The 14,280-nt window shown below is 35.4% G+C and overlaps 1 protein-coding gene across 5 annotated transcripts; it reads left to right on the top strand.

Moving 5' to 3' along the window:
• Positions 1-1,339: 1,339 nt before the first annotated feature.
• On the top strand, positions 1,340-9,889 carry LOC149557984 (cold-responsive protein kinase 1-like). 5 transcript variants are annotated; one of them, XM_089832434.1, is made up of 4 exons: positions 1,344-1,748; positions 2,220-3,071; positions 9,112-9,213; positions 9,401-9,889. In XM_089832434.1, exons 2-4 carry the CDS (start codon positions 2,252-2,254, stop codon positions 9,412-9,414), a joined length of 936 nt encoding a protein of 311 aa, XP_089688560.1. In that variant the 5' UTR covers positions 1,344-1,748; positions 2,220-2,251; the 3' UTR covers positions 9,415-9,889. The 5 variants fall into 5 exon arrangements, with proteins under 5 accessions (XP_089688561.1, XP_089688560.1, XP_089688559.1 ...); XM_089832435.1 differs by lacking the exon at positions 9,401-9,889 and having other exon boundaries at positions 1,340-1,748; positions 2,474-3,071; positions 9,112-9,392; XM_089832433.1 differs by lacking the exon at positions 9,401-9,889 and having other exon boundaries at positions 9,112-9,392.
• Positions 9,890-14,280: the final 4,391 nt, after the last annotated feature.

The raw sequence follows: 14,280 nt of genomic DNA, 5'->3' as shown, positions 1-14,280 counted from the left end.
CTAGTGTATATGGGTTGTATATTGAGAGGGTTCAAGAGGGTTAGTTGCAAGAGTGGTGCTCCTATTTATAGCCTAAGACAGGCCCTGTAAAATAGAAAAGCTACATTGTTAAATAGTGACGACTTTGTTCATTTTCCAACGTTTATGAAAACTAAATTTGAGGATGTTGAAATTAGATTCATACCGTGAATATCGATTTTGTACAAGCTTTGGAAGTTGTGATTAGATAATCATTTGAGGATGCCAAAAATTGTAAGCACTTATGTTTACAACTATATATTTTTGTCTACAATCATTCAACCACCACAAGCTATTTCAATATAAGATTAAAAAATGCAACAATTTTGAAGCAAGAGCCTCACCTAACTATTTGATGACAAGGAAACTAGAGGATTAGTTTGAAGAGGAAATGTCTTAAAATGTTTGAAATGTCCAAGATTGCAATGCCAAACACAACTAAAACAAGCATGGAAAAGTTTTAGAATGAAACCCTAAAAAGTCTTGGGCGCAGCCTTGCTAAAGACTGGAACAAAATCAATCATGTTGAGCATAAGGGAAAGTACTTGAAAAGAGATAAACTAGTAAGAAAGATGCCTTTGAATACATCCCAAGATTGAGTTACAGAGCACAATGTGTAAGGCCAAGGCCATAGTCTTCTCATTGTAAAGCCAAATTTAGTTGCAATATGAAGTAAATAAGAGTCAATGCATTTAAGGTGAAGGCAACATGCACAAACCAGGTTTTGAGTCTAAAAATGAAACTTTGCTACAATGCATCATTTCGTAGCCACTGTTTGCCACGTCCTCTAGGCTCCTATTATGCTGGATTTTTAGTGTAGAAATATTTAAAGACTACCGAGAATAAAATCCTAAACCAATGGGAGAACAAGAATATTTTAGCCCCAAATTTGCTGAAAATGGAGAATATTGTCCCCAAAGCGATTGGTGGGAATGTTTGGAAGTAGTTGTACATTGGAGGGCTGGAATGAATACCAATAACCACTTAAACATAAATCCCTGCCTTTAGAAGGCACAAACTAAGGCCCGTGGCTAAATAGCCGAAGGAATTGACGTGACTATTTCTTTGATTTATTAATTAATTAAAAATTTCCAGAACCATGCTTCTGTGATTTTTAAATTAATTAATGAATCAACAAAAACATCACATCAGGTGCAAAAATTCTGCTAGATAGACATCTCCCAAACTTATTACGAAAAGTGCCTCAAAATTTTTGACTTTTTTTTTCGTCTTTGGTACATTGTCTCGAGATAAGCCAGCCCTATTCACAATAGTATTATATAATTACAAATGGGACAAAAGACCTTCATTTGTGCCGTACTCCATACGCAGCCAGCTGTCCTTCCTTTGAGTCATTCCCCAATACCTTTCAAGACAAGAAATTATGGAAAAAGAAGCCATGAACGAAAGTCAAACTGCATTGTAAAGATCGGGGATTAGATCTGCTTGCATTGCCGTGCTTTTCTCAGTGGTTTCCGATTGCTGTACAAGGCGTGTGAGCGAAGTTAGGTTTGGTCAACCAAAACAGTGCCCTAGAGACGGCTTGGGTTATCCACGTTGAGATGTTTAATTTCCGCAACTGCTTTTGATTTTTTGAAGATAGGTCTGTGAAGTTTAAGGTTTTAGCGGATTTAGGAGAAACCCTTATGATGAAAAGTATAAAAGTAATCGCAGGCAAGGAGAAAGCACAGACTAAGGGTATCTGGTACAAAGTGCTGCTCTCAATAAACGTAAGTGAAATTTTCATTTTTCTTCTTGAATTGTGTTCTCATAGGAAAGTGATGAAAGGGGCGTGTTTGAAACGTTAAAGGAAAATGATGAGAGAGGCGTGTTTGAAATGTAGAGGAACGATAGAGATAATCCCTAATTTTTATCTTTATTTTATTTTTAAATTAATTGGAAGTCCATTGACTTTTTAAATTATAGATTTATTTATTATATTTTTGACTGTAGAAGTGTCGGTCAAGAACTCGTAGATGGGCGGTTTTTAATGATCAGTGTTTAGCGGAAATTGACTAAATTATTTAATTTTAATCAAATAAAGCTAATTCTTTTTAATTATTATTTTTATATATAAACAACTGTTTTAAAAATGAATATATTATTTGTTCAAAGGTGCATTCGTATCTCTGTATAGAGATTATATGGATGACTGTTATATGATAGACTGTCAAGCTTCATTCATTCTGAATGTCTTACAGATGGACTGGGTTCTGCCATTCTTTTAAATAATATGAGCATGGGGAAGTTCTGGCGGGTTATATTAGCTGTCTATTTAATTATCTCCGCTGCATTCTTAATTATATCATGGATCCTTTATTCTCTACATCTGGTTCTGCTAGTTTTTCCTGTAGTCGCTACCGTTGTATTCATTGCATCTCTTGTTTTACTCTCCTGTGGTTTTCTGCAACGTCATCTAAACAAAACAAAAACCCGTGTCGCTGATCTTCAAAAGCTGGAAGTCAAAATCAAAATGGTATCCCATCCATACTGCAAATTCACGGGACAAGATTTAGTTGAAGCAACATCCAATTTTAGCGAGAGGAAAGTAATTGGGAAAGGCGGGTTCGGAACCGTTTACATGGGCATCCTTCCCAATGGCCAAGCGGTAGCCATAAAACGGATGGAATTCACAGAGGATAGTGAATGTTGTCTAAAACATTTTTTGTCAGAGCTACAAATTTTGGGGCAGCTTCGTCACAGAAATCTAATGAGAATACTAGGCTATTTCTACAATGGTCAAGAAATGATAATCGTCTCTAAATTCATGCTTAATCAGAGTCTAGATGTTCTGTTACACCGTACGTTGAAATGCAAATTGGATTGGAAGGTAAGATTGAATATAGCCGTTGGAGTGGCACATGGATTGGCTTATCTTCACCACGAATGTAGGAATACAATTGTGCACTGTGATCTGAAACCGGGAAATATACTTGTTGATGAATATCTGGAAGCCCATATTGCTGACTTTGGCGTGGCCAGGATTGTGAACAACAATGAGCTCACGCCGAGCTCTTTAGGCTTTGGCTTTACTATTGGGTATACAGCACCAGGTATGTTTATTGCCTTTAAAAATCCTATGCAGTTCCTACCGAGTTATGTCGTATAATGTAAACCTGCTTGATCATAAACTCTATCACAGAATGAAATATGATAGAATTTTTGGGGGGGTCCTGATCTAGCTGAGTAAGGTCTTAAAATTGCTAGTTTATGGTAGAGGATAAAGTTTTCATAGCTTATGATATTGGTATCAGAGTCAAATTTGTTGGCGATTACTAAAATCAATTTTTTTATTATTTAGGTGATATTTAGTACTTATCGTATTTAGAAGTACCTAACACTTCAATCATAGAATTTGTCAAATTTAACAGTTCACTTAATCTGCCACTCTATTTACAAAATCTTCAACAAATAATGTATCTTATGATAAATTATTTGGTTGTCAAATACAACTGTTTTAATAGACTATTTGATAATATATATTGTAATACCATTCATAAAATCTGACCATCTCCAAATTGTTAGCTTGTCAGGACTAAGTGGACTGTCATTTCAGATATATTATCTTTTCATAAATTCAGATTTAACCTTGAAAGGGACTGTTTGTCTTTTACTGTAAGTGTCAGCTGCGGATGCCTAGCTTCCTGCCCTGTAGGCGGAAGCGGATGCGTTCTGGTTCAAAAGCACATCAGATGCTCCGTGGCTGCACACAGGAAGCACATCCAGGGCATTTGTATGCATTATTGAGCTCAACTACTCTGGATGTGCTTTCTGGGTGCATCCTGATGCCCTGGATGTGCTTCCAGTGTATCCACAGGACATCTGGGAGCATCTGCACACCTCCACCCGAAAAGGGTCCATGCTGACTATTTTTTTGGACAAAAAACAACTTAAAATTTTGTAACCACCAGGAAATAATTAATCCTCAGGTGTAATTTTTCTGACAAACTTACTGTTAGGTACTAATTCATTGAACTTATTTACGTGGAAATAACCACCAGCAGTACATGCAACTTGCAATTATAACAAGATATCAAACTTATGAACATCCACCATTTTACAACATAATGCTTTTAAGCTTTCTCAACTCGAAGATTTCAAAGTTAAATCATCAGAAAACCACATTTGGAACTTCATAAGTGATTAATGCCAAAATCATCTTCATGAGATCCTCTAAATTTTCTGTATTTTGTTTCAGCAATACTATACCAGTAGGATAGCTAGTATCATTTTCCTAATCTGAATATTCAAAATTCCATGTAATTTTAAATACATGTAACCGTAAATAGGTGAAGTAACTGTGTATTATAGATCAGGTAATTTGCTTGATTTGAAACATGTTGGAAACCTCATCCGAATGCATTATACTATCAAAGGATTTAATTTTGGAAACCTCATCCAAATACATTATACTATCTAATGATTCAGTTTTCTATATTTCTGACATTTTTTATCATGTATTTAAACGCATCCAAAATCTCAATTTTTTTTTTTTTTTGTTCATCCACTCATCCATTCTTGAATCTGCATCTGCATCCTGTTGGCTCCTGAATTAACAGTTTTTTAATAGTCCAATGATAGGAACAAATACATCTAGGGGCAGCTAAATCCCATGTTCAACATACCTATTAAGACACTGGGGCCAACTATAAGGCTATACTCCTTCTACTTCAGGCTTTGCAAAACCTGGGCGGGTGAACCTCAGATTCTTTTATATTGTATTAGTTTCAAAGCATATAACCGAATCTATACAAAGCAGATAAAAACCCTTGAATCTTCTATGCTTATGTAAATAACATAGACATGAAATAGCTAATAACATGACTTATGAACTTGACAAGCTAAGTGAGGGTAAATCTTTTCAGCTCTTCAAAATAAAAGAGAACAGTCTTTGATTAATGATGTTGATTATGAGCAAAACCAAAGTATGAACAACAATAAACATGCAATCTCTAAGCTGATCAGTCCCTTATCCATTGGGCATTAAAAAAGTCAGAACATACACAAGGATACCCAAGATATCTCATATACCCAGATATCAGATCTATCCATTCACCTTGCAAACTGACATCAATCTTCAAAATGAAATTCGTACTTATCGAATCCCCTCATGATCCCTACAATTCTGTCAATGCATGTCAAGCAATTTAGTCAAGTCCTTGAGCCAACAACAAAACACACAATGACATACAACTTCAAAGCCAAGTTGCAATTGAACAATATGCATCTTGTACATATATCACCAACAATTACAAACCCATAAAGAGGAGACAAGGTTCAGATTGAAACTTTCAGCAAAGCTTTGTATTCATTTCCTTGAAACCAATACATCAAATGTATGTAAAAACTTAGAAAATACACAACAAAATCTAAACGCTCAATAGAAATTACAATGTTGTTCATAACAGAGAAAAATGTTGAGGATGGTGGTAACACAATAATAAAATTGGAACCATCCTTGTGGTATCATAGTCATAAAGATTGGAACTAACATGTGGTATCACAGTCGTGAAAGAAATTTCAACCAAACTGGAACCATCCTTGTGGTATCACAGCAGTGAAAAATATCCAAGGATTGGAACCTTTCCTCCACATCCTGGAAATCCTTATATAGAAAAGGATTACAACAAGCTTCAGATGGGAGTATACATGTCAAAATCTTAATGGAAAACAAGTACAGAGATATTTTTGCAATGTTATATTTAAACATTCTTTGCATTTGGATAAAATTGGGAAAGTAGTTGCAACAAAGCTGGCAGGAGGCACTTATTGCAGGAGCCTTGAACTTAATTTTATTAGTCTTTTACTGCTTTAGTCAAGGAAATCTTCAACTACCTATTGCCGACAGAGCCTTATCATCTGCAATTGCTTCCAAAATAGTTAATTCTTTCTTGACGGGCCACTCAAAGAATATGATTTCATCTGAATATCTTACGGCTTTACTCTACCTGAAAATCTAACCTCTATCATTTCTGTAGCTTGAGCAACTCATCTCTCTTGGCATTGTTTGGTGCTGACCTGTGCACTGCTCTGTCGATTTACCTTGAAAATGAAACCCCTCGTATCCTCATAAGCTTGGAAATTGGCCTTTATGATCTCACGATCATAACCATATTGCAGCATCGAGGGAGCCCTTTTAAGTCTTCTATGATCTCACGGTCGTCGTCCCGGAGCATGCCAAGTGGCACCATCTGATTTGCTGGAGTTGCCACTTTGCTGTTTCTTGCCACATGTCATCTTATTGCGCCATTGGGGCCTTTACCCTTGACTAGACTTTAACCCGGGCGACCATGTGCCTGACTTTTTTTTCATGCCATCAGAGCTCATTTCTTTGACCGTGCATTAGATGCCCCAACCATGCGACCAGCGGTTAACTGACCACCTTCGCATTGTCAGAGCAGTTAGTCTTAACCGCGAGGTCACCCTTGCGATGTTGCAACTCCTTATATTTGCCATGATCGTGCCTTCACCACAGTTTATCCCTTTTCTTCATCACTGGCTGCGACCATGCAAAAAGACTTATCCTTAACTTTTCGTGGCTTCGCTACAGTCCAGGACTTAACATTTTTTCTAGTTGCGATCCAGTGATGGCTCGGACAATCACCTTGTTGCTTCTTTGGGACAGCTAGAGATGAAGTTTGCTGAAACTGTGTGAAGATGCGATTGCCCTTTTGATTTGACTGTCACCTCCCTCCACAATGTCGCAGCTCAAGATCTTAATTATCTTTGAAACCATGCGACAGTGCGCTAGCCTAGTAAACTTAACATTTTTCTTCATTCGCAAGCTTGCAACTTCATTTCTTAACTGCAGCTATTGACCCGTGAAGATGCACTCGTGAGCATTTCGCTACTTTGCACCTCTAACCTCAAGTTATCCTTTACTCCTCGCGATGCTGCGATTACTTTAATCCTAACTGTCAGGTTATTGTTCGCACATTTGCAACTCAAAGCTTTTCTTAGCACGTGATGTTGTGATGGTTCAAAACTTAACTGCGTGATTACTTTACGCACCTTCGCAACTTAAATCTTTATTTCACTTCAAACCTTTGTGACAATGCGATGTGCATTTCTTTTGACTGTTAGATGCCTTTTGCGGTTTCGCATCTTACAATCTTTCTTCATGGCTCAACCGTGCGATCATGCAAAATGGTTTTCCTTAATTGTTTCCTCACCAATCGCTGCTTCACAACTTAAACACTTAACAACTAACCTCACAACGATGCAACTAGAAGCTTTCATAGCCTCGCCACCTTAACCTCAGGTTTCCCTTAACCACTTGCGAGCATGTGATAACCTTAAAAGATAACTCCTGCTGCCTTTTGCATCTTTGGGACTCAGACCTCACAACTTATCTGATTGTCTGTGATGAAGCGATGATTCAACTCTGATTGCTGTTTATGCCCTTTGTAACATCTCGACTTAAATTTCTTTAATCCTGCTTTGACCTGTGATCATGCGCTTTCCATTTTATCGCCCCTTTGCACCGTTAATTGGCATGCTAGCACTAACCGCTCCAATGCCGCGATGAATTGTTTAGAAACCATTTTGCTCCTTCGCATCGTACAATATGGTTAGTGATCAAAAGGGGACGATGTTGCAATTAAATGACTATCACAACATCGCAACTTAAAGGATAAAAGAGGCATGATACAAAAAGAGGCAATAAATCAAAATACTTAGGGATATAATTGTATAAACAAGCTTTTTGTATATCCCTATTTAATATTTGCATGTCAACTTTGAATGATATTCAACAAGACAATAAAAATGACTATTTGCCCCAGGGTTTTTATGAGGGATAACATATTTTTTAGAAACCCTAAACATTTAGAAACAGTCTTTCCTGATTTTCACAAGGTATTTCAATTTTTTTTTGCTGGGTGAAAAATCAGGCCAACACATCCCATTCGACAACTTTTACCTTTAAGTTTCCCTTATCCTTTATCTGAAGAGTATTGCTTTTTAAAATTTATTGACACAGTAACAACCAGTGCTAAATATTTGGAATTTCTAAAATTATATAATGAAAATAACAGCTTCATCTCTGTTATCTCTGTTATTCATTCCTGAATAAAGTACAGTATTTATTTTAGTTGCATTTTCTAAGTTATGTTCTAAACAAATCTTTTATTTGTATTAATATATGATCATTCTTTTAGAGAAAGCATATCAAGTGGGAGTTTCTTCAAAAGCAGATGTATACAGTTATGGAGTTGTACTGTTGGAATTGATAAGTGGTGTAAAGCCAACAAGTTCATGTTTAGTTGAAAAGGAGCTCACCCTTTCACAGTGGGCAAACAAGGCATATACAGAGAACAACTTAATAGAGTTTATTGATGATTATTTGAAAAGTGCTATTAGGGATGATCAGATTTATGATGCAATGAAAAGAGTTATTAAATTAGGAGTCATTTGTACTCATCAAAATCCAAAAGAAAGGCCTGATATGAATGACGTGGTTAAGATCTTAAAGAATATCAAACAAGAAGTTAGAGAGTTCAATATACCAATTTCAGTACTGATAGAACAAGAGCATCGGCACTGTGAGATATTAGCCTCTTCCTCCATGTCTTCTACTCTCTAAAGTTCAAATTTCCGTTCTACAATATGTAATAAAATTTGAATACATCTAATCATAATGACATTAATTTTTAACAATCTTTAATGTTGACTACTGTTGTTTGATATTGATTATATTAGTTTTTTCAAGATTTAACATTCCAGTCAGAAATTACAATCCCTAATGTTGACCATTGTTTTTTTTATTCAATTGTATGTGTTTAATTTTTAATTTGATTTTTAAATATTTGTAAATGTTGACTATTGTTGTTTTACATTCAATTGTGTGAGTTTCTTTAAATTTCTTAAATTTCTTATATTAGTCATTAAAATATTAGTCAATGCTTTAATGAAGTCAATAAGCTCTTTGTGTGGCCTTTTATGTCTGGGATGTTCACTTTCATCCCGGAAATTTGTCATCCTGCTTGGTTGCTTGGTTCATTCCGGCGCAAAGTAGCTGTTGTTGTGTCTGTCATCTGTTTGTTCAGCAGTGATTATTGAGTTAGGTTTTTCTTTTTGTGTCCCCATTGGAAGGAAATCAGGGTTTTAAATGGAATGTGGATGTAGATTTTGGTAATTCAAAAGCGGACAGAATTCCAAGAGCAACTCTGAGCATATTTGGAAGGCAATTCCAAGGTTCTAGTTGTGGTGGATCATTTATTTGAATATCAGGGCGGTAGAGGTTTCTGGCTCTCATCTGTAATTTTTCTGTCAACATTGAAAAAGTAGATTTGTTACAGGGAAAGAAAAGGGAACAATGCAGTTAAAAGTTAGCAGTTTTTATGCTAGGGTTTCAGTTTTGACGATAATTTCTTTCATATAGGTAATACAGGGTAGAATAAAATGAAATGATTGGAGCGTTGCAGAACAGGTGATTGGAATGACGTGTTCAGAGTTCTGTGAATTTATAAGGTGGGGATTCTCTTTGAGGGGCTACAACTCTTTTTTTAGGTACAAGAGGTCTCATGAGAATTTTTTGAGGGGCTGCAGGATCATTTGGAATCTTTTCCTCTAAAATAGGAGCCCCTCATCAATTACGCAAACCTTGATCTTGAATTTAGGGGGTAATTTTTAAAGAGGAAATCCAATATAAAGTTCATGAGACCACTGACATTTAAATATTCCTAAAATCTCTGTCACCATAGCTTTATTTTCAAGGAATCCCTCCTCTGCTGAGGGTTTTGTGAAGCTCTGTGAATTTATTTTCGAAGTTTTCTTCCCTGAATTTACCGATGGTATGTGTCTCGTTGTGTAACAGTACAATGGAACTTAACTTTTCAGTTCTGAATGGATTCCTTTGTGGGTTGCTACTGTTTCTCTGTTTATGCAGATATATACGGGGACCTTTGATAATACAGGAACCTTGAATCTTCTAGGGCCTCTCTGTTGGGGAATTTTTTTCCATCTACGTGCATCCTACATAACAAACATTGTATTAGCTGTTCAAACTGTTTTTCTATCTTTTAATCATTCAAATCTCCAAATTTGACAGATAGCTAATACAATGCATATAGAGAGGGATATTTGTCCTTCCTCAGAACAATGATTACAGTCCATGTATCTCACAGAATTGTATGGACCTCTTGCCTTTTGGAACGTAGAACTGATTAGAGTCTTGGCAAGAGGACTCCTACTGAAGCGTTCGGGAACATACACGACCCCCTTCGAAATCCCCAATTATCACCAAGCTGTCTGCAAACACACAACTTATTAGCCGTTCTTGATTCCCTGACAAAGAAAGAAAGGAATTACATTACAAAGAAGAAAAGGCTAAAATAGACTAGCAGATCTTTGAAATGGAATATATTGGTGCCTGAAAGCAAGTGCATGCCCTTTTTGCCTTCTGAAACAGAGAACTGCTTGGCAAGTAATGGCTAGAGAGAGTAATGCTGTTGCAGCAATGAAGAGTACATGATCATTGTCGCAAAGCTCTAAGAGGTTGCTCAATTTTCTAAAAAAAATGGTAAGGAATATCAAATGGGCAGACCTAATGTTCTTTTTAACTATTGTTTGATTCAATTCTTCATAAAGGGTAATCATTTCTCAAAAATTATCATATGACGAATTGCTTGTACTGTACATTAGTTGAAAAGATTATGCATGATCAAATTGTTAATCAAAATATGTATTCAAATTTACTTAATTTTCAGGAGAAAACATTTCTTTTAGCTAGATAAGATGGAAAGAGCTGACATTAGACTTCCAGAAAAAAGATTAGACTTCCAGAAAAAAGAACCTTATTTTATGCATAATTACCATGCAGCCGTAATCGGTGCATAAAGATGGATCAACTTGTCAAAATGGTCTTATTCGTTATTTAGGTGGCCAAAACAATAATGAAACAAATGAAAATACTAGGTAGAAAAGGATTGGGGCATAATAAAAGATTCCACCTGAAACAATATGAGGGATCTACAACATAGCTATATAGTTGTTCTAGTGAAAAATAGTTGGAGCAGATTTTTTAACGGGCTAAATAGTTTTTCCGCTTCAATAATAGACAAAGGAAGGAACTACATTAAAGTGCAAATGCTCAAAATAAGTAAACTTAATCTAAACGTACAATTAGCTAATGAATAAGCAAAAGGAGAGCTCAAGTTCTGTCCGATAATCTACAGAACTTGGAGCTGCCTACCTCTGCCGCTAAAATTTAGGTTAGCTAAATATGAGCAATTCTAGTAAGTTTGTTCGAAGTGCAGGGCACATTCTATTAAGTTTGTTCGGAGTGCATAGCATGGCTGTAGCTTGCTTTAAATTACTTAAAAGATCGCGTGAAATTGGAGGGATAGAATTAAATAACTCTTGTCTCATTAGGAAACTGTTTTTTTTGGGTTTCAACTCTCCATTTTGCTCTCTGCATTCAATTTGTGTGAAAAATGTTTAGGTGGCTGCTCATGAAGGCTCTGTAGAGATCAGCATGGTTTTCAGACAAATATTGGGGTGAAACTATATGTTTTAATTGTGCGCCGGCACGACCATGCTCTGACCAAGTTCCTGAATGTGATATTAACCAAGCATCGATAGCTTGATTGAGGGAGGAATTTTGATTTGGCAGTGTCAATCTTTCCATCTTTTGTGATTAAAAATGTTATATAGTCAAAGTTGACTTTAAAATTAACTTACTTTTTTCAAACTTTTTTTTTCCCAATATATAATGTTTAAGAGTAGTGTTATCTAACTACTCTTGAATTGCTGCATACCCATAGGTTTTCTTGTCTCTATTGGTACTGGATCCTCAAGCAACTTATCTGATTAGTTGATTGTTTAAAATATACAATGTACAAAGTGTTGGTAAACAAATTGCCCTTTCAATTTAAATCTTAAATGCCCAAATTTGTGAACATCTGATTACAGCAGTTGGAAAGTTGTTATGAAATGAATAACTTCCCTTTGAATCAGGGTAAACTTTAAGGAACCCTCCTCTAGAAAAAGATATAAAATATTGGCAAATCGTTCATTATTTTGAAAGATCAAATTATTTTTATCGGTGAATCTCTCAATTTTTTTAACTTTAAATATTATTTACATTGGCAATTATTTTGGAATCATAATTCTTTAGTAGAAAATATTGGTGAATCTCAATAATAATAGGAAGTTCACTAATCATCATTGAATATTATAAAACAACATTGAACGAAAATTATGAAGAGAATTACATTATATTTTAAATCAATAGTGAAAACTAAATATTTGTAATATATTCCTTAAGTAACTAATAATTATGATAATTATTGTGAATTAATTTTAATTTTGATAATATATAATATTTAGGTGAATTAAATCTAATCATGTATCGAATATTGTGGCAAATCTTTGAGTTTTTATTTTTTAATAAAATAAATTATTGAGCGATTTTAAATATTTTAGAACTAAATTTAATAAAAATGTGGTGTTTAGGTTGCATTAAATCTTAAATTATTAGCCAAATTATTAGCAAAAAAATTCTAAAATTTGTAAAATTAAGAATATTCACCACTAAAAAACACACTACTCTGAATTCTTAGGTAAAAACTCCCTATTGCATAGTGATTTGTAATGAATTATGTTTTTTCTAAATCTAATACGGGGTGTGTTCTTAACCCGAGAACAGGAAAGATAAACCAAGCTAGGCTTAAACAGGAACTTAGGCAAGAGTTGGTATTTAAGATTAGTTAAGTTTATAGATTCACACATCTTATGAACCCGTAAAGCTTAATGATTCAATAATGTATGCTAACTAAAACTAAATTGATTACAGTAATGAAACGATTGACTTGAAGGGAAACACAAAAAAGAAATTCTCTTGGACCTATGATAACAATACTATTATCTTTAGTTTACTATTTTGAAATAGTGGAATAAAACTCCATTCATTCCTTTGTTTAATTTCGACAAAGAGAAAACATAAAACTAACATAAAAAGAATGGAATAAAAAATAATTGACACAAAATACCCTTCAATTGTCTCTGCAACATCAAGTATTTGACACCAAAAATTAGTTGACCTTTTATTAATCTTTCAATTTAGTACATATAGGATTTCGAGATGACTGTTACAAGAAGGAATTCAAAACGGTTCATCTCCTCAAAATTGACAAATGACAAGGAGCCAATTTGTCCATTACAATCATTACATCAAAATATGAAAGGGCGGAGAATCACTTCGTCCTCTTTCCCTTTTATGACTTTGCCTTTTTAGGCCTTGGTGGCGACAATCATTGGAATCAATTCTTCATGTCTATGAACATGGACATTTGTCTATCGCAAGAGCCACTTGGAATGCTCTCTGGCTAAATCTTTGATGACATTTAACCGCTCCTGTATCTTCTTCATAGCCACATATACACAGTCGCCAAGTTTTTGGAGCTCAAAAACTCTATTCCGATGGTCGGAAGATATCTCCGTTAAGCCATCTATATAACTGGAGAAGTTCTTTTGCATGACGACCACTCCAATGATCCCCTTTCCTTGCCCACTAGTCTGAGAAATTGTATGTAGACCTCTTAAGAGTTCATAGTCTCTGTCTTGATCCTTTTTCACTTTGGCTTTTATTTCTTTAAGTCCTTCCTCTGCTGACAGGATCATCTTGGACTTGAATGGCATGCTCTAGAGCCACTCAAATAGAAGCTTGTCTCCCTTAGGTAGAATTTTTGCTTCGATGACCTCCTTAGCCTTCATATGGATAATCATCTTCAACAAATAAACACAATCTTCACTTTTAACTTGGGTAGCTCGATTTGCTGAAATATTGTCCTTCTCTGTTTTGAGCCTCAGTATTGTATTGCCGATTTGTTCTATAATGGCAAGTCCTTCTAACTTGAGTTTCCTGCTCCACTTTCTACCGGTCTGCTCGAAATATTTATCCTCTTGTAGCTGAGAGATGAGTACTTAAACATCAGTAGGAGGATCACTAGTGCTTTACATTCCAAAGATGCTTGCCAATGGGGTGACTAACTGCCTGATAAAGCTATCGAGTTCATGGATTTTCACCTTCATTCAGATGTTTGATAGTTTAAGGCTTTCAAGTTGTCCCTCTATCACATCATTTGTTGACTTCCATAAACCAACCTTGGTGTCATGTCTAACATCCTTGAGATCCACAGAATGTAGGGCAAAATCATCTGCAGACATATCTTCGATTCTTCCTTTTTTAGTGGGTTTGGCAATTTCCATCGTCAGATGCCTTGTGTCAGGATCTTTTCCAAGAATGGACAAGGACTTCTG

This window comes from Cupressus sempervirens, chromosome 5 (genome assembly GCF_028749045.1).
Source record: "Cupressus sempervirens isolate cs-2001-9-10 chromosome 5, ASM2874904v1, whole genome shotgun sequence".
In the NCBI taxonomy this organism is placed as follows: domain Eukaryota; kingdom Viridiplantae; phylum Streptophyta; class Pinopsida; order Cupressales; family Cupressaceae; genus Cupressus; species Cupressus sempervirens.
This window is presented reverse-complemented; position numbering and strand designations above follow the sequence as displayed.

Excerpts from the sequence above, each read along its gene's own strand:
- LOC149557984 (XM_089832431.1), top strand. The coding sequence starts at position 2,252 with ATGAGCATGGGGAAGTTCTGGCGGGTTATATTAGCTGTCTATTTAATT. Across the intron at positions 3,072-8,177 it reads TATTGGGTATACAGCACCAG|AGAAAGCATATCAAGTGGGA; the intron begins GTATGTTTATTG and ends TCATTCTTTTAG.